The sequence below is a fragment of the Labrus bergylta genome, chromosome 17 (assembly GCF_963930695.1).
Source record: "Labrus bergylta chromosome 17, fLabBer1.1, whole genome shotgun sequence".
Lineage (NCBI taxonomy): Eukaryota > Metazoa > Chordata > Actinopteri > Labriformes > Labridae > Labrus > Labrus bergylta.
The window spans coordinates 20391002-20411135 of NC_089211.1; the positions used below are offsets into that span (position 1 = coordinate 20391002).

Here is a 20134-nt window from a genome sequence, read left to right on the forward strand (position 1 = left end):
GCCAATAAAAACTGGACCGCGGGCCGCAGTTGGCCCGCGGGCCGTAGTTTGGACACCCCTGCTATAGCCTGTAACCTCAGGTGCAATAAGAGATAATAAGTGCAATAAGAAAACTTCCAGACAATCTAACTCATCTGATGTAACAGCCTTCACTTTAAGGTCACTGATTAGTCACATGCATATTACACAGTAATCGGTTACCCAGTATCGGTGACGTTGCCAAGAGGCGGGAGTGCCAGCGTGTCGCGGGGCATTCCAACGAGCAGCCGCTCAGCCAATCGCGAGCCTCTCCGATTGGGGAAGAAGTGACGGCTTATATATGGAAGAGAGCGCGGTTCATTCAACATCACTTCACAGACGGGGAAAGAAACACTAAGAGACAGAAGAAGACGGACACGCTTTGGCGTTGAGAGGCTGGTCCTATCCGAGACGACGTGAAGGCCGTTAATTAATTGACGACATTGTTATTCAGGTACGTGGAAACATTTCTTTGAATACGATAATGTGACGACGTTGTATTTTTTCACGTTGTGAAACAATTTTCATTCTGACCAAGCAAGCTGAGGTAATAATAATAATAATAACTTTATTTATATAGCACCTTTTAAAAACACAGGTTTACAAAGTGCTTTGACAAACAGCAAGAACAAAGCAAACTAAACCAAACACAGAAAAACATTAACAACAGTAAGAATATAACAGATGCAAAATACCAAAAATAATTAAATACAATTCAACAGAAAAGAACCCAAAGTGCACGATACACACCCAGACATATATAACCCAACCATCATAAGAACCATCATAAGAACCATCATAAGAACCCAGGAACACAAGAACCCAACAACACGAGCTGAGACCAAGAGATTTAAAAAGATGTAAGAAACTAAGAGATAAAAGCAAATAAAAAGCAATGAGAAGTTAAGCGTAGTAAAAGAAATAAAAACAAGTGGTTAAAGGATCAAAAAACCCAAAACTATAATATTAATAAAAATAAAAATTAACTATAAATACGAAACATAAATAGACAAAGTAAGTAAGATAAGAAATTACCAAGTTAAAACACAAGAGGAGATTAAGATATGAGCATAAATACGAGATAAGACCATAAATAAAAGACAATAAGAAGTAGAAGAAGATAAAAATAGTAAAACCAGTAAGAGAAGACATTAAGAAGACGACATCACATAAAAGCAAGTCTGTAAAAGTATGTTTTAAGAAGGGATTTAAAAGAATTGAGGGAATCTGCAAGTCTTATCTCCTCAGGGAGGTCGTTCCAAAGTCCAGGGGCCCTGACTGAAAAGGCCCGGTCACCTTTAGTTTTAAGTCTGGACTTTGGAACGACCAGGAGGGCCCCACCCGAGGATCTAAGACTGCGGGCTGGCTCATATGGTGTCAGTAACTCTGTTATATAGCTTGGAGCCAGCCCTGTCCGTGCTTTAAAAGTAATGAGTAAAATCTTAATATCGATTCTAAAACGGACAGGAAGCCAGTGTAATGAAGCTAAAATTGGAGTGATGTGATGTCGTCTGTTACAACCAGTAAGAAGCCGAGCTGCTGCATTTTGGACCAGCTGGAGGCGAGACAGTGACTTATTTGTGATTCCGGAAAAGAGGGAGTTACAGTAGTCAAGTCGGGAGAAGATGAGGGCGTGGATGATCTTTTCAAGGTCTCGTTGGGTTAGGATTGTTTTAATTTTGGAGATGGTGCGTAGATGGAAGAAGCTTGATCGGACAACTGTTTTGATATGGGATTCAAAGGTGAGATTGCAATCGAATGTTATTCCTAGATTTCTGGCAGTGGGTTGGACATTGGTGAATAAGGGACCGAGGCTGCTCTTTGAGATATGAGTGGTGTTTGGCGGGTTGAATACTATGATTTCAGATTTAGAATTGTTCAGTTGGAGAAAGTTTTGCGCCATCCAGCAGTTGATATCGTTTAGGCAGTTTCTGACAGCAGCTAGGCTCCCAGGGTCCTCAGGTCTCAAAGGAAGGTATATCTGTATGTCGTCTGCGTAGCAGTGAAAGGAGACATTGTGGCGTTCAATTATTTGGCCAAGTGGCAGCATATAAATGGAGAATAACGATAGTGACGATAGTGATATATAGTAGTGACGATAGTGATATATTTTACCAAACTTACTCGTAGCTTTTCTTTTTTTTTTAATGCATATAGTTAAACAATGTGATAATAATGACAAAGTAGCTGGCCCTTGTGATTAGATATGTTGCCTTGCATGTCTGCTAAGCACGCCAACGTGGTTAAGCTAGGTGCCGGCGGATGGGGAGGGGGGAGGGGGGGGGGGAAGTAGCCAGGGGTGTTAACAGTGAAAAAGAGGCGGTGTTGCTCCACCCAGTTGACCCCATGTTCTTTTTAAGACTTTGACATTTTGTGATTTCTTTGGCTAAAAAAAAAAACCACGCTTCTCTCACACAATGACTCCAAATCCCAGAAAATGACACTCCATCATTGTTTGACACTAGCTTTGTGAAATGGTAGACAGCTAAGGTAAAGCCACATTGTTCTAATGATTTGTTTCTTTCTGTAGATTTTTTTTTTCACATACTGGAGTATAAACAAGCCAAGATGAAGCTGCTGTGGGTTGTAATGTTGGTGGCCGGCACCGTGTTCGCCGACGACGACGACAAGAAGGACAGCGTGGGGACTGTGGTTGGAATCGACCTCGGGACCACCTACTCATGGTAAATAGAGACAAAGTGACAGCTGTCTTGATTGTTTTACACGCAACTTTTAAATGTGGATAACACTAATCATTTCTTAATTGTTTTTTTTTTTTTTTCCTTTTTAGTGTCGGAGTGTTCAAGAATGGGCGTGTGGAGCTCATCGCCAATGACCAGGGTAACCGCATCACTCCATCGTACGTGGCCTTCACCAGCGAGGGTGAGCGTCTGATTGGCGACGCTGCCAAGAACCAGCTGACGTCTAACCCTGAGAACACCGTCTTCGATGCCAAGAGGTTGATTGGGCGCACTTGGGGAGACTTGACTGTGCAGCAGGACATCAAGTACCTGCCGTTCAAAGTAAGTTTCCGCACTTCTTGACGTTACTGTTAAGAGTCTTAAGGTCCTTTTTTGGTATCGTTTGAGCTTCATTCTCTGTTTGTAACATTGATTCATGTTCCTTTTTAGGTAACTGAGAAGAAGAGCAAGCCCCATATTCAGGTAGACATTGGTGGTGGCACGATGAAGACATTTGCTCCTGAGGAGATCTCTGCCATGGTGCTGACTAAAATGAAGGAGACTGCTGAGGCTTATTTGGGCAAGAAGGTACAAACACATGAAAAAAATACATTTAAAATATGTACCTCATCAAAATGATGTTCAATCAAAGCTAATGAGTTTATCCTTTTTGTCAGGTTACACATGCTGTGGTCACTGTCCCTGGCTATTTCAATGACGCCCAGCGTCAGGCCACTATGGATGCTGCAACCATCGCTGGTCTGAATGTCATGAGAATCATCAATGAGCCGTAAGTTTTGAATGAAAATGATATTTGTTGTTGTGTTTGTAAAATATTTCCCTTCATTTTTGTATTAACGTATCTTCCTTTTTTTTTTTTTAGATCTGCTGCCGCCATTGCTTACGGTCTTGACAAGAGAGACGGCGAGAAGAAAATTCTCGTTTTCGATCTTGGCGGTGGCACCTTCGACGTCTCCCTGCTGACCATCGACAACGGTGTGTTTGAGGTGGTGGCAACCAGTGGTGACACTCATCTTGGAGGTGAGGACTTCGACCAGCGCGTCATGGAGCACTTCATCAAGCTGTACAAGAAGAAGACCGGCAAAGATGTGCGCAAAGACAACAGGGCAGTGCAGAAGCTGCGTCATGAGGTCGAGAAGGCAAAGAGGGCGCTGTCCGCTCAGCACCAGGCCTGCATTGAGATCGAGTCCTTCTTTGAGGGAGAGGACTTCTCTGAGACCCTGACCCGTGCCAAGTTTGAAGAGCTCAACATGGTAAATAATTGAACCAACATTTTGGTTATAGAAAAACTGTAACTCTAGTATAATGTTACCCTCTTGTTTATGAAACATGATTTACTAACAGTTGAACCTTTTTTCTTTTTCCAGGACCTGTTCCGTTCCACCATGAAGCCTGTGCAGAAAGTACTGGAAGACTCTGACCTGAAGAAGCCTGACATTGATGAGATTGTCTTGGTTGGAGGCTCCACCCGTATCCCCAAAATCCAGCAGCTGGTGAAGGAGTTCTTCAATGGCAAAGAGCCCTCCAGAGGCATCAACCCTAATGAGGCCGTGGCATACGGAGCTGCTGTGCAGGCTGGAGTGCTTTCTGGAGAGGAGGACACTGGTAGGTTATCATCGTCTCACATCATTTAATTTAATTCTAATTCGCTGAACTAGCTTTTATATTGTGTACTAATAATGTTCCTATCTTACAGGAGATGTTGTTCTTCTGGATGTGTGCCCCCTGATTCTTGGTATTGAGACTGTTGGAGGAGTGATGACTAAACTGATCCCCAGGAACACTGTGGTGCCTACAAAGATATCCCAGATCTTCTCTACAGCTTCTGATAACCAGCCCACTGTCACCATTAAGGTTTATGAAGGTAAGAATTGTGCATACACAACATGAAGAAATTTTTTTTTTAAAATAGATGTTTTTTTTTTTGGTATGCAGAAAAAAAAATGGAATTTTGCAAAAGTTTATTCATTGATTCTGTCTCTAGGTGAGCATCCTCTCACAAAAGACAACCATCTGCTGGGCACATTCGACCTGACTGGCATCCCTCCCGCCCCTCGTGGTGTGCCACAGATTGAGGTCACCTTCGAGATCGATGTCAACGGTATCCTGCGTGTCACAGCCGAGGACAAAGGTACAGGCAACAAGAACAAGATCACCATCACAAACGACCAGAACCGCCTGACGCCAGAGGACATCGAGCGCATGGTGAACGATGCAGAGCGCTTCGCCGATGACGACAAGAAGCTGAAGGAGAGGATCGAAGCCCGCAATGAGCTGGAGAGCTACGCTTACTCTCTGAAGAACCAGATCGGAGACAAGGAAAAGCTTGGCGGCAAGCTGTCGGATGAGGACAAAGAAATCATTGAGAAGGCAGTAGAGGAGAAGATTGAGTGGATGGAGTCACACCTGGAGGCTGAGCTGGAAGACTTCCAGGCTAAGAAGAAGGAGCTTGAGGAAGTGGTACAACCAATTATCAGCAAGCTTTACGGCAGTGCAGGAGGACCACCACCAGAGGGCGCAGAAGCCGAGCAAGACGAGAAGGATGAGTTGTAGGCAAGTTTGCCATCAACTGTTTTGTCGCCCCTTGCCTCTCTGTTAGTGGCACTTAGATGTACATAATGAACTGATGAGACTCAAATCGTGAGAGGAACGGTTGGGAAGGGGTGGCCATAACAAGCAACCCTACTAAATCCTCTGAAAGACTTTAAAAAAAAAACAAGTTTCAGTGTGTGAGAGGTGTTCTCTTCGCTGGAAGGCGGAGATATTCGTCAGCCTGGATATGAGGCTTGCTGCTGCTGTTCTCAGGCAGTCCTGTTGGGGTGATGTTGTGGGGAGGGACTTAGTGGGTGGGTTGGGGCAGGTGTTAGTGGGTCATTTGAGTTGGAAGTCTGTGGGATCAAGGGCTCATTATGTCCACAGTCAAGGCTAAAAGTTATTTATTGAATCTGGTCGTTGTACTTCTGGAAACTCATTATGTCCAATAAATGTTTGATAAAAAATCCAAATCTGGTGTCTGTCATTTGCATTCATTTCATAGTGTACCTGGTCACAATCAATATTTCAGCCTTTTGTAGCACTAAGATGAATTCTTAAGAGCTCCAAACTTGGAAACCCACCATTTCAGTATTCATAGAATTAAAAAATGTATCTTGGGTTTGTTGATTTAATCAAGACAGAAGAGTTCTTAAAAACAATTTATTTAAACTTTAGTGAGTATTACATCATCATGAAACCACAGTCACAACACAGTCATTATGAAGGACACCCTGGGTATCCATCCCTCCAAATACAAAGGCCAAATGTATTGTCTCTGAGGCTGTTGGGCAGTCGGCCTGCTCCTTATCTCCATTCCCCTCAGCATGCACCGTCCAGGGCAATAAACACATGGAGTGGTCCAGGCGGTTGGGGGGCATATCCCCTTCAAACTTCATAAGGACCCATCTGCTTTTGTCTGCAAACATAATGGATAACATTGGAGGTTTAAACTTCTCAACCACAGTTTTAAATGTAATACAACTTTCTGCGTATGATGTGATAAGGTACAAATATTCAATGACAAGATTAATGAAAATTCTATTACCAGTGTTGAATCTATACATGGAGTTGGTCGCTCCTTCTGCTGTCATTCCCCCAAAGATATAGATGTTCTTTCCCAAAGCCACAGCTGAGTGGGCTGCTACTCCTGGTGGGATATCTCCTTTGACTTGCACCTTCTCCCACTTCATGATCTCTTTGAACAGTAGACACTTTGTTTTATTTTTTTAATCAAACAAACATGATATTCCCAAGTTTTGAGGCTCTTTATTTTAATCTTGTATTATCATTTAGAGGCTGGGGGGAAATTAAGATAAAAGTGATCCCATATGCAGGTATTGCTGTCTACGTCATGAAACAGACTGAAATGAAAACGGATGTCCTTATATGACCTACAAAAGCAAACAACTCTGATTGTTTCTATACTTTGTCTTTTGAACGCCTGTAACTATTGCAGCGGGGTAGGTGTACCAGGTGATTTACAGCTCGCTGCAAAGAAATTTCCATGGAAAATATTCACAATCAGTGATACGTTTGACTGTTTGAAGAAAGTAGCATGAGATTTTTTGTTAAAAACAATTTTTATACATGTACAGGAAAAAATCAGCAGTGAAATAAGATGTACTGTTTTGTCCACAGAGAGCGCCAAAATTGACATAAACCGAAATTACTAACAGGATCTTTCACAAACAAATAAAAAAAAAGAAAAATTGAGAATTGAAATAGAAACCAAACATCAAGTTAAATGGAAAGACGCTGTATGTCCAGCATTATTATAAACAAAAATTACATTAATAGAGTTATTTATATACCTGAAAGATTACAAACTTGTCTGAAGGAGGGCAGAGAGACTTTAGTTTTTCACTACATCAGATAATTCCAAAGTAACATACACAGTATATTAGCACCTCTTCTTCATGTGAATTGGAATTAGTCAGGGAAACCATCTGAAAATAAGAGAGTACTGGATTCATTTGAATTGGGATTTACCTGTTAGCTGTACATTCTGGATACAATTGCGGTTGCCGCTCTGCTGTGCCCCTCCAAACACCCACAGGCTCTGAGGACAGCTTTCTGGGACAAAGCAGCAGTGTTCATACCGCGAGTCCAAACCCTCCCACTCTGGGATGTCCCACTCATGATTATCTGGGGGAGTCAGAGAGAGGAAAAATACCCCCAAAAATGTCTAACAATATAGAAGACATGGGAACACAGATGACACTTCAAAGTAAACAACAATGATAAACACCTTTTAGCAATATGGTTTTTCACAATCAAAGTCAGTCAAAATTTTTGAAATTGCTTGTAACTGCAGACATAATATCTCTGCACAGTCTCTTTCAATTACCTAGATCAGTGGTTCTCAAACTATGGTATGGGCTCCCTGTGGTGGTACGCAAAGAAATCTCCACAATATAAAAAACAAACCCGATCAGCATAAAACCACAATTTTTGTATCTTGTATCTATTGGGTTGTATTTATATCAAATGTGTTTTCCCCTCTAAATTAATCTAGTTTTTGCAACAAACAACTTTAATCTGCTCAATTTATGCTCACGCACACACATAAACAACAACAGGAGTACGCCTCGCGTTTTGAAAAGTTCCACTCGATATTCCGTTATAGTTCAGTACTGAAACAACAGCAAACAGCTGTAGGCCTACATTCACAGATATTCTGTGAATGTAGGCCTACAGTAACAGATATATGAACAGATATATTATATTCTGTGAATGTAGGCCTACATTAACAGATATATTAACAGATATATTATATTCTGTGAATGTAGGCCTATATTAACAGATATATTAACAGATATATTATATTTTGTGAATGTAGGCCTACATTAACAGATATATTAACAGATATATTATATTTTGTGAATGTAGGCCTACAGTAACAGATTAATGTATGTATTTCCAAACAGGTTGTTGGTCTAAAGTTGTCATTTTTATTTTTCTGCACTTTTGTGTGTGCAAGTTCTAGCGCTAACCGTTAGTAGGCCTACAGTGTGCCTGCCAGCAGACAATAATAAATAATATTCTTTTTTTATGAATTAATTTGCCTCTTGCATTAAAAATACGTGTTGAAATCGGCCTACAGTGTATTTCAACGTCTAACTAAGCATTACTAGTCTTAAATAGGAAGATTAAATATGGAAGATTGAATGTAAATGTGCAAAAACAGAGTTGTAAATGGACTGTATTGACATAAGTTAAAGTGCATGAGTGTAGACATGTTATAAGCAGAAACTATTCAATATAACGGCGAGTAGACAGACAAATGAAGTGAACATGAGTGCAGGGATAATTTGTAAATTTAACAAAATTGAACAACCTTAATACAAACGTGTACAAATGTAAACATTGTAGCCTGTTTTCAATTTGCGGAGTTAATATGACATTAATGATAACAACTTTGGCATCCATATGTGCACTTTTGTCTCTTATCAAGTTCACTCACATTTAATTAGCCTATAACCTCTATTAGCCTAACCTATAGTCTGTAACCTATAGCCTGTAACCTCAGGTGCAATAAGAGATAATAAGTGCAATAAGAAAACTTATTTATATTTTCATTTCATTGTACAGTGTTCCCCTTGTTATTTTATTTTGTATTATATTTTTGCTTTAATACAGTGTATAACTTCTGTAGTTTATTTTAAATCACTTAGCTGTTACTACAACTTTTTTACTTTTACATTTTTTATACTTTTCTACTCTTTTTTTTCTTCTTACAATGCTAGTCTATCTTATATATAATTTTAACTTTTTTTTTGTAGAAGCTGACTCAGGGAGAAACGCACAAGAATTCCAACATACCTGTACTGTCCTGTACCTGTGCAAATGGCACTAAACATCTATTCTATTCTATTCTATAAGCCTCCATGAAAATCCAGAGTAATAATAAATGTAAATAGAAATACACTAACTCAATTAAACCACTTTACGTGGTAGGCCTAATCAAAATGATTATAACACAGCAATACTTAGCCTATTACTGTTTGTAAAAGAAGATAAGATAAGATAAAACTTATTTGATCCCCCATTATGGGGACATTTTTTTGTTACAACAAAATGTTGATTCAAAAAACAGGAATAATAATAATAATTTATTTGCAGATACTGGTCTCAATCCGGCCTAACATATTTCAATAAAGTAATAGTTTATAATCCAGTATTTACTCAACCAAGGCTATCAATTGATATTTTGGTTTCTAACTGAGATATTCTAAGTGTCTTCAATATCCTTGCGCATAAATAATTATCCTAATTGGGTTAATCCAACTTGGGAAATAAAAAGACAAAAAGGAAAAAGCAGCATATTGTAAATTATGAATAATTTATACATGAATAATTGTATTTTTTTTACTGGATTAGCTGTTATGTTTTTTGGTATATGATGTTTGACACTCCCTCCAGCATTCATCTTGTAGTGCCATAGTTCTACTTTCAATTTTAGGGAGAAAAAAGTGGTTGGGGGGCATATCCCCTTCAAACTTAATAAGGACCCATCTGCTTTTGTCTGCAAACATAATGGATAACATTGGAGGTTTAAACTTCTCAACCACAGTTTTAAATGTAATACAACTTTCTGTGTATGATGTGATAAGGTACAAATATTCAATGACAAGATTAATGAAAATTCTATTACCAGTGTTGAATCTATACATGGAGTTGGTCGCTCCTTCTGCTGTCATTCCCCCAAAGATATAGATGTTCTTTCCCAAAGCCACAGCTGAGTGGGCTGCTACTCCTGGTGGGATATCTCCTTTGACTTGCACCTTCTCCCACTTCATGATCTCTTTGAACAGTAGACACTTTGTTTTATTTTTTTAATCAAACAAACATGACATTCCCAAGTTTTGAGGCTCTTTATTTTAATCTTGTATTATCATTTAGAAAACTTTGAAAATAGATTTTATTTTTTTAAATCACACACAAAACGTATTACACTTCAGGAGTGATCAGTCTTACTTGTATCGAGAGAGAACACGTCATTGTGGAATTTGTCCCCGGCCATGCCCCCATGGATGTAGATCTTTGAACCTGCTGCTACGATAACATGGCCATGTTTGTCTGGCGGCTGTCTGCCTTGTGTTTCCGGTTGGGACCAGGCGGAAGAGGCTGGGGGGTAATTAAGATAAAAGTGATCTCATATTCCCGTATTGCTGTCTGTGTCATGAAACAGACTGAAATGAAAACGAATGTCCTTATATGACCTACAAAAGCAAACAACTCTGATTGTTTCTATACTTGGTCTTTTGAACGCCTGTAACTATTGCAGCGGGGTAGGTGTACCAGGTGATTTACAGCTCGCTGCAAAGGAATTTCCATGGAAAATATTCACAATCAGTGATACGTTTGACTGTTTGAAGAAAGTAGCATGAGATTTTTTGTGAAAAACAATTTTTATACATGTACAGGAAAAAATCAGCAGTGAAATAAGATGTACTGTTTTGTCCACAGAGAGCGCCAAAATTGACATAAACCGAAATTACTAACAGGATCTTTCACAAACAAATAAAAAAAAAGAAAAATTGAGAATTGAAATAGAAACCAAACATCAAGTTAAATGGAAAGACGCTGTATGTCCAGCATTATTATAAACAAAAATTACATTAATAGAGTTATTTATATACCTGAAAGATTACAAACATGTCTGAAGGAGGGCAGAGAGACTTTAGTTTTTCACTACATCAGATAATTCCAAAGTAACATACACAGTATATTAGCACCTCTTCTTCATGTGAATTGGAATTAGTCAGGGAAACCATCTGAAAATAAGAGAGTACTGGATTCATTTGAATTGGGATTTACCTGTTAGCTGTACATTCTGGATACAATTGCGGTTGCCGCTCTGCTGTGCCCCTCCAAACACCCACAGGCTCTGAGGACAGCTTTCTGGGACAAAGCAGCAGTGTTCATACCGCGAGTCCAAACCCTCCCACTCTGGGATGTCCCACTCATGATTATCTGGGGGAGTCAGAGAGAGGAAAAATACCCCAAAAAATGTCTAACAATATAGAAGACATGGAAACACAGATGACACTTCAAAGTAAACAACAATGATAAACACCTTTTAGCAATATGGTTTTTCACAATCAAAGTCAGTCAACATTTTTGAAATTGCTTGTAACTGCAGACATAATATCTCTGCACAGTCTCTTTCAATTACCTAGATCAGTGGTTCTCAAACTATGGTATGGGCTCCCTGTGGTGGTACGCAAAGAAATCTCCACAATATAAAAAACAAACCCGATCAGCATAAAACCACAATTTTTGTATCTTGTATCTATTGGGTTGTATTTATATCAAATGTGTTTTCCCCTCTAAATTAATCTAGTTTTTGCAACAAACTACTTTAATCTGCTCAATTTATGCTCACGCACACACATAAACAACAACAGGAGTACGCCTCGCGTTTTGAAAAGTTCCACTCGATATTCCGTTATAGTTCAGTACTGAAACAACAGCAAACAGCTGTAGGCCTACAGTAACAGATATTCTGTGAATGTAGGCCTACAGTAACAGATATATGAACAGATATATTATATTCTGTGAATGTAGGCCTACATTAACAGATATATTAACAGATATATTATATTCTGTGAATGTAGGCCTATATTAACAGATATATTAACAGATATATTATATTTTGTGAATGTAGGCCTACAGTAACAGATATATTAACAGATATATTATATTTTGTGAATGTAGGCCTACAGTAACAGATATATTAACAGATATATTATATTTTGTGAATGTAGGCCTACAGTAACAGATATATTAACAGATATATTATATTCTGTGAATGTAGGCCTACATTAACAGATATATTAACAGATATATTATATTTTGTGAATGTAGGCCTACAGTAACAGATTAATGTATGTATTTCCAAACAGGTTGTTGGTCTAAAGTTGTCATTTTTATTTTTCTGCACTTTTGTGTGTGCAAGTTCTAGCGCTAACCGTTAGTAGGCCTACAGTGTGCCTGCCAGCAGACAATAATAAATAATATTCTTTTTTTTATGAATTAATTTGCCTCTTGCATTAAAAATACGTGTTGAAATCGGCCTACAGTGTATTTCAACGTCTAACTAAGCATTACTAGTCTTAAATAGGAAGATTAAATATGGAAGATTGAATGTAAATGTGCAAAAACAGAGTCGTAAATGGTTGTAAATTAAATATGAAAGATTAAATGTAAATGTGCAAAACAGAGTTGTAAATGGACAGTATTGACATAAGTTAAAGTGCATGAGTGTAGACATATTATAAGCAGAAACTATTCAATATAACGGCGAGTAGACAGACAAATGAAGTGAACATGAGTGCAGGGATAATTTGTAAATTTAACAAAATTGAACAACCTTAATACAAACGTGTACAAATGTAAACATTGTAGCCTGTTTTCAATTTGCGGAGTTAATATGACATTAATGATAACAACTTTGGCATCCATATGTGCACTTTTGTCTCTTATCAAGTTCACTCACATTTAATTAGCCTATAACCTCTATTAGCCTAACCTATAGCCTGTAACCTATAGCCTGTAACCTCAGGTGCAATAAGAGATAATAAGTGCAATAAGAAAACTTCCAGACAATCTAACTCATCTGATGTAACCTCAGGTGCAATAAGAGATAATAAGTGCAATAAGAAAACTTCCAGACAATCTAACTCATCTGATGTAACAGCCTTCACTTTAAGGTCACTGATTAGTCACATGCATATTACACAGGGTTTGTACAATTCTCAAACATTGTATTGAGTCATCATTAGGCTACTACTTATGATGTCATGATTGTAACACAGCAAACCACTTTAAGTCTACTTCCAGTATCGGTGACATTGCCAAGACGCGGGAGTGCCAGCATGTCGCGGGGCTTTCCAACGAGCAGCCGCTCAGCCAATCGCGAGCCTCTCCGATTGGGGAAGAAGTGACGGCTTATATATGGAAGAGAGCGCGGTTCATTCAACATCACTTCACAGACAGGGAAAGAAACACTAAGAGACAGAAGAAGACGGACACGCTTTGGCGTTGAGAGGCTGGTCCTATCCGAGACGACGTGAAGGCCGTTAATTAATTGACGACATTGTTATTCAGGTACGTGGAAACATTTCTTTGAATACGATAATGTGACGACGTTGTATTTTTTCATGTTGTGAAACAATTTTCATTCTGACCAAGCAAGCTAAGGTAATAATAATAATAATAATAATAATAATAATAACTTTATTTATATAGCACCTTTTAAAAACACAGGTTTACAAAGTGCTTTGACAAACAGCAAGAACAAAGCAAACTAAACCAAACACAGAAAAACATTAACAACAGTAAGAATATAACAGATGCAAAATACCAAAAATAATTAAATACAATTCAACAGAAAAGAACCCAAAGTGCACGATACACACCCAGACATATATAACCCAACCATCATAAGAACCATCATAAGAACCATCATAAGAACCCAGGAACACAAGAACCCAACAACACGAGCTGAGACCAAGAGGACCAAAGATTTAAAAAGATGTAAGAAACTAAGAGATAAAAGCAAATAAAAAGCAATGAGAAGTTAAGCGTAGTAAAAGAAATAAAAACAAGTGGTTAAAGGATCAAAAAACCCAAAACTATAATATTAATAAAAATAAAAATTAACTATAAATACAAAACATAAATAGACAAAGTAAGTAAGATAAGAAATTACCAAGTTAAAACACAAGAGGAGATTAAGATATGAGCATAAATACGAGATAAGACCATAAATAAAAGACAGTAAGAAGTAGAAGAAGATAAAAATAGTAAAACCAGTAAGAGAAGACATTAAGAAGACGACATCACATAAAAGCAAGTCTGTAAAAGTATGTTTTAAGAAGGGATTTAAAAGAATTGAGGGAATCTGCAAGTCTTATCTCCTCAGGGAGGTCGTTCCAAAGTCCAGGGGCCCTGACTGAAAAGGCCCGGTCACCTTTAGTTTTAAGTCTGGACTTTGGAACGACCAGGAGGGCCCCACCCGAGGATCTAAGACTGCGGGCTGGTGTCAGTAACTCTGTTATATAGCTTGGAGCCAGCCCCGTCCGTGCTTTAAAAGTAATGAGTAAAATCTTAAAATCGATTCTAAAACGTACAGGAAGCCAGTGTAATGAAGCTAAAATTGGAGTGATGTGATGTCGTCTGTTACAACCAGTAAGAAGCCTAGCTGCTGCATTTTGGACCAGCTGGAGGCGAGACAGTGACTTATTTGTGATTCCGGAAAAGAGGGAGTTACAGTAGTCAAGTCGGGAGAAGATGAGGGCGTGGATGATCTTTTCAAGGTCTCGTTGGGTTAGGATTGTTTTAATTTTGGAGATGGTGCGTAGATGGAAGAAGCTTGATCGGACAACTGTTTTGATATGGGATTCAAAGGTGAGATTGCAATCGAATGTTATTCCTAGATTTCTGGTGGTGGGTTGGACATTGGTGAATAAGGGACCGAGGCTGCTCTTTGAGATATGAGTGGTGTTTGGCGGGTTGAATACTATGATTTCAGATTTAGAATTGTTCAGTTGGAGAAAGTTTTGCGCCATCCAGCAGTTGATATCGTTTAGGCAGTTTCTGACAGCAGCTAGGCTCCTAGGGTCCTCAGGTCTCAAAGGAAGGTATATCTGTGTGTCGTCTGCGTAGCAGTGAAAGGAGACATTGTGGCGTTCAATTATTTGGCCAAGAGGCAGCATATAAATGGAGAATAACGATAGTGACGATAGTGATATATAGTAGTGACGATAGTGATATATTTTACCAAACTTACTTCTTTTTTTTTAATGCATATAGTTAAACAATGTGATAATAATGACAAAGTAGCTGGCCCTTGTGATTAGATATGTTGCCTTGCATGTCTGCTAAGCACGCCAACGTGGTTAAGCTAGGTACCGGCGGATGGGGAGGGGGGAAGGGGGGGGGGAAGTAGCCAGGGGTGTTAACAGTGAAAAAGAGGCGGTGTTGCTCCACCCAGTTGACCCCATGTTCTTTTTAAGACTTTGACATTTTGTGATTTCTTTGGCTAAAAAAAAAAACCACGCTTCTCTCACACAATGACTCCAAATCCCAGAAAATGACACTCCATCATTGTTTGACACTAGCTTTGTGAAATGGTAGACAGCTAAGGTAAAGCCACATTGTTCTAATGATTTGTTTCTTTCTGTAGATTTTTTTTTTCACATACTGGAGTATAAACAAGCCAAGATGAAGCTGCTGTGGGTTGTAATGTTGGTGGCCGGCACCGTGTTCGCCGACGACGACGACAAGAAGGACAGCGTGGGGACTGTGGTTGGAATCGACCTCGGGACCACCTACTCATGGTAAATAGAGACAAAGTGACAGCTGTCTTGATTGTTTTACATGCAACTTTTAAATGTGGATAACACTAATCATTTCTTAATTGTTTTTTTTTTTTTTTACTTTTTAGTGTCGGAGTGTTCAAGAATGGGCGTGTGGAGATCATCGCCAATGACCAGGGTAGCCGCATCACTCCATCGTACGTGGCCTTCACCAGCGAGGGTGAGCGTCTGATTGGCGATGCTGCCAAGAACCAGCTGACGTCTAACCCTGAGAACACCGTCTTCGATGCCAAGAGGTTGATTGGGCACACTTGGGGAGACTCGACTGTGCAGCAGGACATCAAGTACCTGCCGTTCAAAGTAAGTTTCCGCACTTCTTGACGTTACTGTTAAGAGTCTTAAGGTCCTTTTTTGGTATCGTTTGAGCTTCATTCTCTGTTTGTAACATTGATTCATGTTCCTTTTTAGGTAACTGAGAAGAAGAGCAAGCAACATATTCAGGTAGACATTGGTGGTGGCACGATGAAGACATTTGCTCCTGAGGAGATCTCTGCCATGGTGCTGACTAAAATGAAGGAGACTGCTGAGGCTTATTTGGGCAAGAAGGTACAAACACATGAAAAAAATACATTTAAAATATGTACCTCATCAAAATGATGTTCAATCAAAGCAAATGAGTTTATCTTTTTTGTCAGGTTACACATGCTGTGGTCACTGTCTCTGCCTATTTCAATGACGCCCAGCGTCAGGCCACTATGGATGCTGCAACCATCGCTGGTCTGAATGTCACGAGAATCATCAATGAGCCGTAAGTTTTGAATGAAAATGATATTTGTTGTTGTGTTTGTAAAATATTTCCCTTCATTTTTGTATTAACGTATCTTCCTTTTTTTTTTTTAGAACTGCTGCCGCCATTGCTTACGGTCTTGACAAGAGAGACGGCGAGAAGAAAATTCTCGTTTACGATCTTGGCGGTGGCACCTTCGACGTCTCCCTGCTGACCATCGACAACGGTGTGTTTGAGGTGATGGCAACCAGTGGTGACACTCATCTTGGAGGTGAGGACTTCGACCAGCGCGTCATGGAGCACTTCATCAAGCTGTACAAGAAGAAGACCGGCAAAGATGTGCGCAAAGACAACAGGGCAGTGCAGAAGCTGCGTCGTGAGGTCGAGAAGGCAAAGAGGGCGCTGTCCACTCAGCACCAGGCCCGCATTGAGATCGAGTCCTTCTTTGAGGGAGAGGACTTCTCTGAGACCCTGACCCGTGCCAAGTTTGAAGAGCTCAACATGGTAAATAATTGAACCAACATTTTGGTTATAGAAAAACTGTAACTCTAGTATAATGTTACCCTCTTGTTTATGAAACATGATTTACTAACAGTTGAACCTTTTTTCTTTTTACAGGACCTGTTCCGTTCCACCATGCAGCCTGTGCAGAAAGTACTGGACTACTCTGACCTGAAGAAGCCTGACATTGATGAGATTGTCTTGGTTGGAGGCTCCACCCGTATCCCCAAAATCCAGCAGCTGGTGAAGGAGTTCTTCAATGGCAAAGAGCCCTGCAGAGGCATCAACCCTGATGAGGCCGTGGCATACGGAGCTGCTGTGCAGGCTGGAGTGCTTTCTGGAGACAAGGGCACTGGTAGGTTATCATCGTCTCACATCATTTAATTTAATTCTAATTCGCTGAACTAGCTTTTATATTGTGTACTAATAATGTTCCTATCTTACAGAACATGTTGTTCTTCTGGACGTGTGCCCCCTGATTCTTGGTATTGAGACTGTTGGAGGAGTGATGACTAAACTGATCTCCAGGAACACTGTGGTGCCTTTAGAGGAATCCCAGATCTTCTTTACAGCTTCTGATAACCAGTCCACTGTCACCATTAAGGTTTATGAAGGTAAGAATTGTGCATACCCAACATGAAGAAAAAAAAGTTTAAAAATAGCTGTTGTTTTTTTTTGGTATGCAGAAAAAAAAATGGAATTTTGCAAAAGTTTATTCATTGATTCTGTCTCTAGGTGAGCATCCTCTGACAAAAGACAACCATCTGCTGGGCACATTCGACCTGACTGGCATCCCTCCCGCCCCTCGTGGTGTGCCACAGATTGAGGTCACCTTCAAGATCGATGTCGACGGTATCCTGCGCGTCACAGCCGAGGACAAAGATGCAGGCAACAAGAACAAGATCACCATCCCAAACGACCAGAACCGCCTGACGCCAGAGGACATCGAGCGCATGGAGAACGATGCAAAGCGCTTCGCCGATGACGACAAGAAGCTGAAGGAGAGGATCGACGCCCGCAATGAGCTGGAGAGCTACGCTTACTCTCTGAAGAACCAGATCGGAGACAAGGAAAAGCTCGGCGGAAAGCTGTCGGATGAGGACAAAGAAATCATTGAGAAGGCAGTAGAGGAGAAGATTGAGTGGATGGAGTCACACCAGGAGGCTGAGCTGGAAGACTTCCAGGCTAAGAAGAAGGAGCTTGAGGAAGTGGTACAACCAATTATCAGCAAGCTTTACGGCAGTGCAGGAGGACCACCACCAGAGGGCGCAGAAGCCGAGCAAGACGAGAAGGATGAGTTGTAGGCAAGTTTGCCATCAACTGTTTTGTCGCCCCTTGCCTCTCTGTTAGTGGCACTTAGATGTACATAATGAACTGATGAGATTCAAATCGTGAGAGGAACGGTTGGGAAGGGGTGGCCATAACAAGCAACCCTACTAAACTTTAAACTTTAAACCTACTAGACTTTAAAAAAAAAACAAGTTTCAGTGTGTGAGAGGTGTTCTCTTCGCTGGAAGGCGGAGATATTCGTCAGCCTGGATATGAGGCTTGCTGCTGCTGTTCTCAGGCAGTCCTGTTGGGGTGATGTTGTGGGGAGGGACTTAGTGGGTGGGTTGGGGCAGGTGTTAGGGGGCAAGAGCTCCAAACTTGGAAACCCGCCATTTCAGTATTCATAGAATTAAAAAATGTATCTTGGGTTTGTTGATTTAATCAAGACAGAAGAGTTCTTAAAAACAATTTATTTAAACTTTAGTGAGTATTACATCATCATGAAACCACAGTCACAACACAGTCATTATGAATGACACCCTGGGTATCCATCCCTCCAAATACAAAGGCCAAATGTATTGTCTCTGAGGCTGTTGGGCAGTCGGCTTGCTCCTTATCTCCATTCCCCTCAGCATGCACCGTCCAGGGCAATAAACACATGGAGTGGTCCAGGCGGTTGGGGGGCATATCCCCTTCAAACTTCATAAGGACCCATCTGCTTTTGTCTGCAAACATAATGGATAACATTGGAGGTTTAAACTTCTCAACCACAGTTTTAAATGTAATACAACTTTCTGTGTATGATGTGATAAGGTACAAATATTCAATGACAAGATTAATGAAAATTCTATTACCAGTGTTGAATCTATACATGGAGTTGGTCGCTCCTTCTGCTGTCATTCCCCCAAAGATATAGATGTTCTTTCCCAAAGCCACAGCTGAGTGGGCTGCTACTCCTGGTGGGATATCTCCTTTGACTTGCACCTTCTCCCACTTCATGATCTCTTTGAACAGTAGACACTTTGTTTTATTTTTTTAATCAAACAAACATGACATTCCCAAGTTTTGAGGCTCTTTATTTTAATCTTGTATTATCATTTAGAAAACTTTGAAAATAGATTTTATTTTTTCAAATCACACACAAAATTAAGATAAAAGTGATCCCATATGCAGGTATTGCTGTCTATGTCATGAAACAGACTGAAATGAAAACGGATGTCCTTATATGACCTACAAAAGCAAACAACTCTGATTGTTTCTATACTTTGTCTTTTGAACGCCTGTAACTATTGCAGCGGGGTAGGTGTACCAGGTGATTTACAGCTCGCTGCAAAGGAATTTCCATGGAAAATATTCACAATCAGTGATACGTTTGACTGTTTGAAGAAAGTAGCATGAGATTTTTTGTTAAAAACAATTTTTATACATGTACAGGAAAAAATCAGCAGTGAAATAAGATGTACTGTTTTGTCCACAGAGAGCGCCAAAATTGACATAAACCGAAATTACTAACAGGATCTTTACATTCTGGATACAATTGCGGTTGCCGCTCTGCTGTGCCCCTCCAAACACCCACAGGCTCTGAGGACAGCTTTCTGGGACAAAGCAGCAGTGTTCATACCGCGAGTCCAAACCCTCCCACTCTGGGATGTCCCACTCATGATTATCTGGGGGAGTCAGAGAGAGGAAAAATACCCCAAAAAATGTCTAACAATATAGAAGACATGGGAACACAGATGACACTTCAAAGTAAACAACAATGATAAACACCTTTTAGCAATATGGTTTTTCACAATCAAAGTCAGTCAAAATTTTTGAAATTGCTTGTAACTGCAGACATAATATCTCTGCACAGTCTCTTTCAATTACCTAGATCAGTGGTTCTCAAACTATGGTATGGGCTCCCTGTGGTGGTACGCAAAGAAATCTCCACAATATAAAAAACAAACCCGATCAGCATAAAACCACAATTTTTGTATCTTGTATCTATTGGGTTG

At 39.9% G+C, this 20134-nt stretch overlaps 2 protein-coding genes and 1 long non-coding RNA gene across 4 annotated transcripts; 2 read left to right on the top strand and 1 right to left on the bottom strand.

The window, feature by feature from the left end:
- The first annotated feature begins 334 nt into the window (after nt 1–334).
- On the top strand, nt 335–5420 carry LOC109976588 (endoplasmic reticulum chaperone BiP-like). Of its 2 annotated transcripts, none has more exons than XM_020626631.3 (9): nt 335–472; nt 2549–2702; nt 2810–3041; nt 3150–3287; nt 3377–3489; nt 3583–3973; nt 4088–4325; nt 4417–4584; nt 4705–5420. In XM_020626631.3, the coding sequence occupies exons 2-9, from the start codon at nt 2587–2589 to the stop codon at nt 5271–5273; spliced, it is 1965 nt and encodes a 654-aa protein (XP_020482287.2). In that variant the 5' UTR covers nt 335–472; nt 2549–2586; the 3' UTR covers nt 5274–5420. The 2 variants fall into 2 exon arrangements, with proteins under 2 accessions (XP_020482287.2, XP_065821767.1); XM_065965695.1 differs by lacking the exon at nt 335–472 and adding an exon at nt 1275–1760.
- Nucleotides 5421–9909: 4489 nt separating this feature from the next.
- LOC114921801 (uncharacterized) lies at nt 9910–11290 on the bottom strand. The gene is made up of 2 exons (XR_010669017.1): nt 11076–11290; nt 9910–10382 (listed from the first exon to the last, which is right to left on the bottom strand). It is a non-coding gene; the product is annotated as an uncharacterized lncRNA (long non-coding RNA).
- Nucleotides 11291–14320: 3030 nt separating this feature from the next.
- LOC109976587 (endoplasmic reticulum chaperone BiP-like) lies at nt 14321–19202 on the top strand. The gene is made up of 9 exons (XM_065965697.1): nt 14321–14669; nt 15448–15601; nt 15709–15940; nt 16049–16186; nt 16276–16388; nt 16481–16871; nt 16986–17223; nt 17315–17482; nt 17604–19202. Exons 1-9 carry the CDS (start codon nt 14657–14659, stop codon nt 18170–18172), a joined length of 2016 nt encoding a protein of 671 aa, XP_065821769.1. The 5' UTR covers nt 14321–14656; the 3' UTR covers nt 18173–19202.
- Nucleotides 19203–20134: the final 932 nt, after the last annotated feature.

Coding starts and splice junctions, on each gene's coding strand:
- LOC109976587 (XM_065965697.1), top strand. Junction 17,224..17,314: donor TTCTGGAGACAAGGGCACTG/GTAGGTTATCAT, acceptor CCTATCTTACAG/AACATGTTGTTCTTCTGGAC. Junction 17,483..17,603: donor CACCATTAAGGTTTATGAAG/GTAAGAATTGTG, acceptor TTCTGTCTCTAG/GTGAGCATCCTCTGACAAAA.
- LOC109976588 (XM_065965695.1), top strand. Junction 3,288..3,376: donor AGGCTTATTTGGGCAAGAAG/GTACAAACACAT, acceptor CCTTTTTGTCAG/GTTACACATGCTGTGGTCAC. Junction 4,585..4,704: donor CACCATTAAGGTTTATGAAG/GTAAGAATTGTG, acceptor TTCTGTCTCTAG/GTGAGCATCCTCTCACAAAA.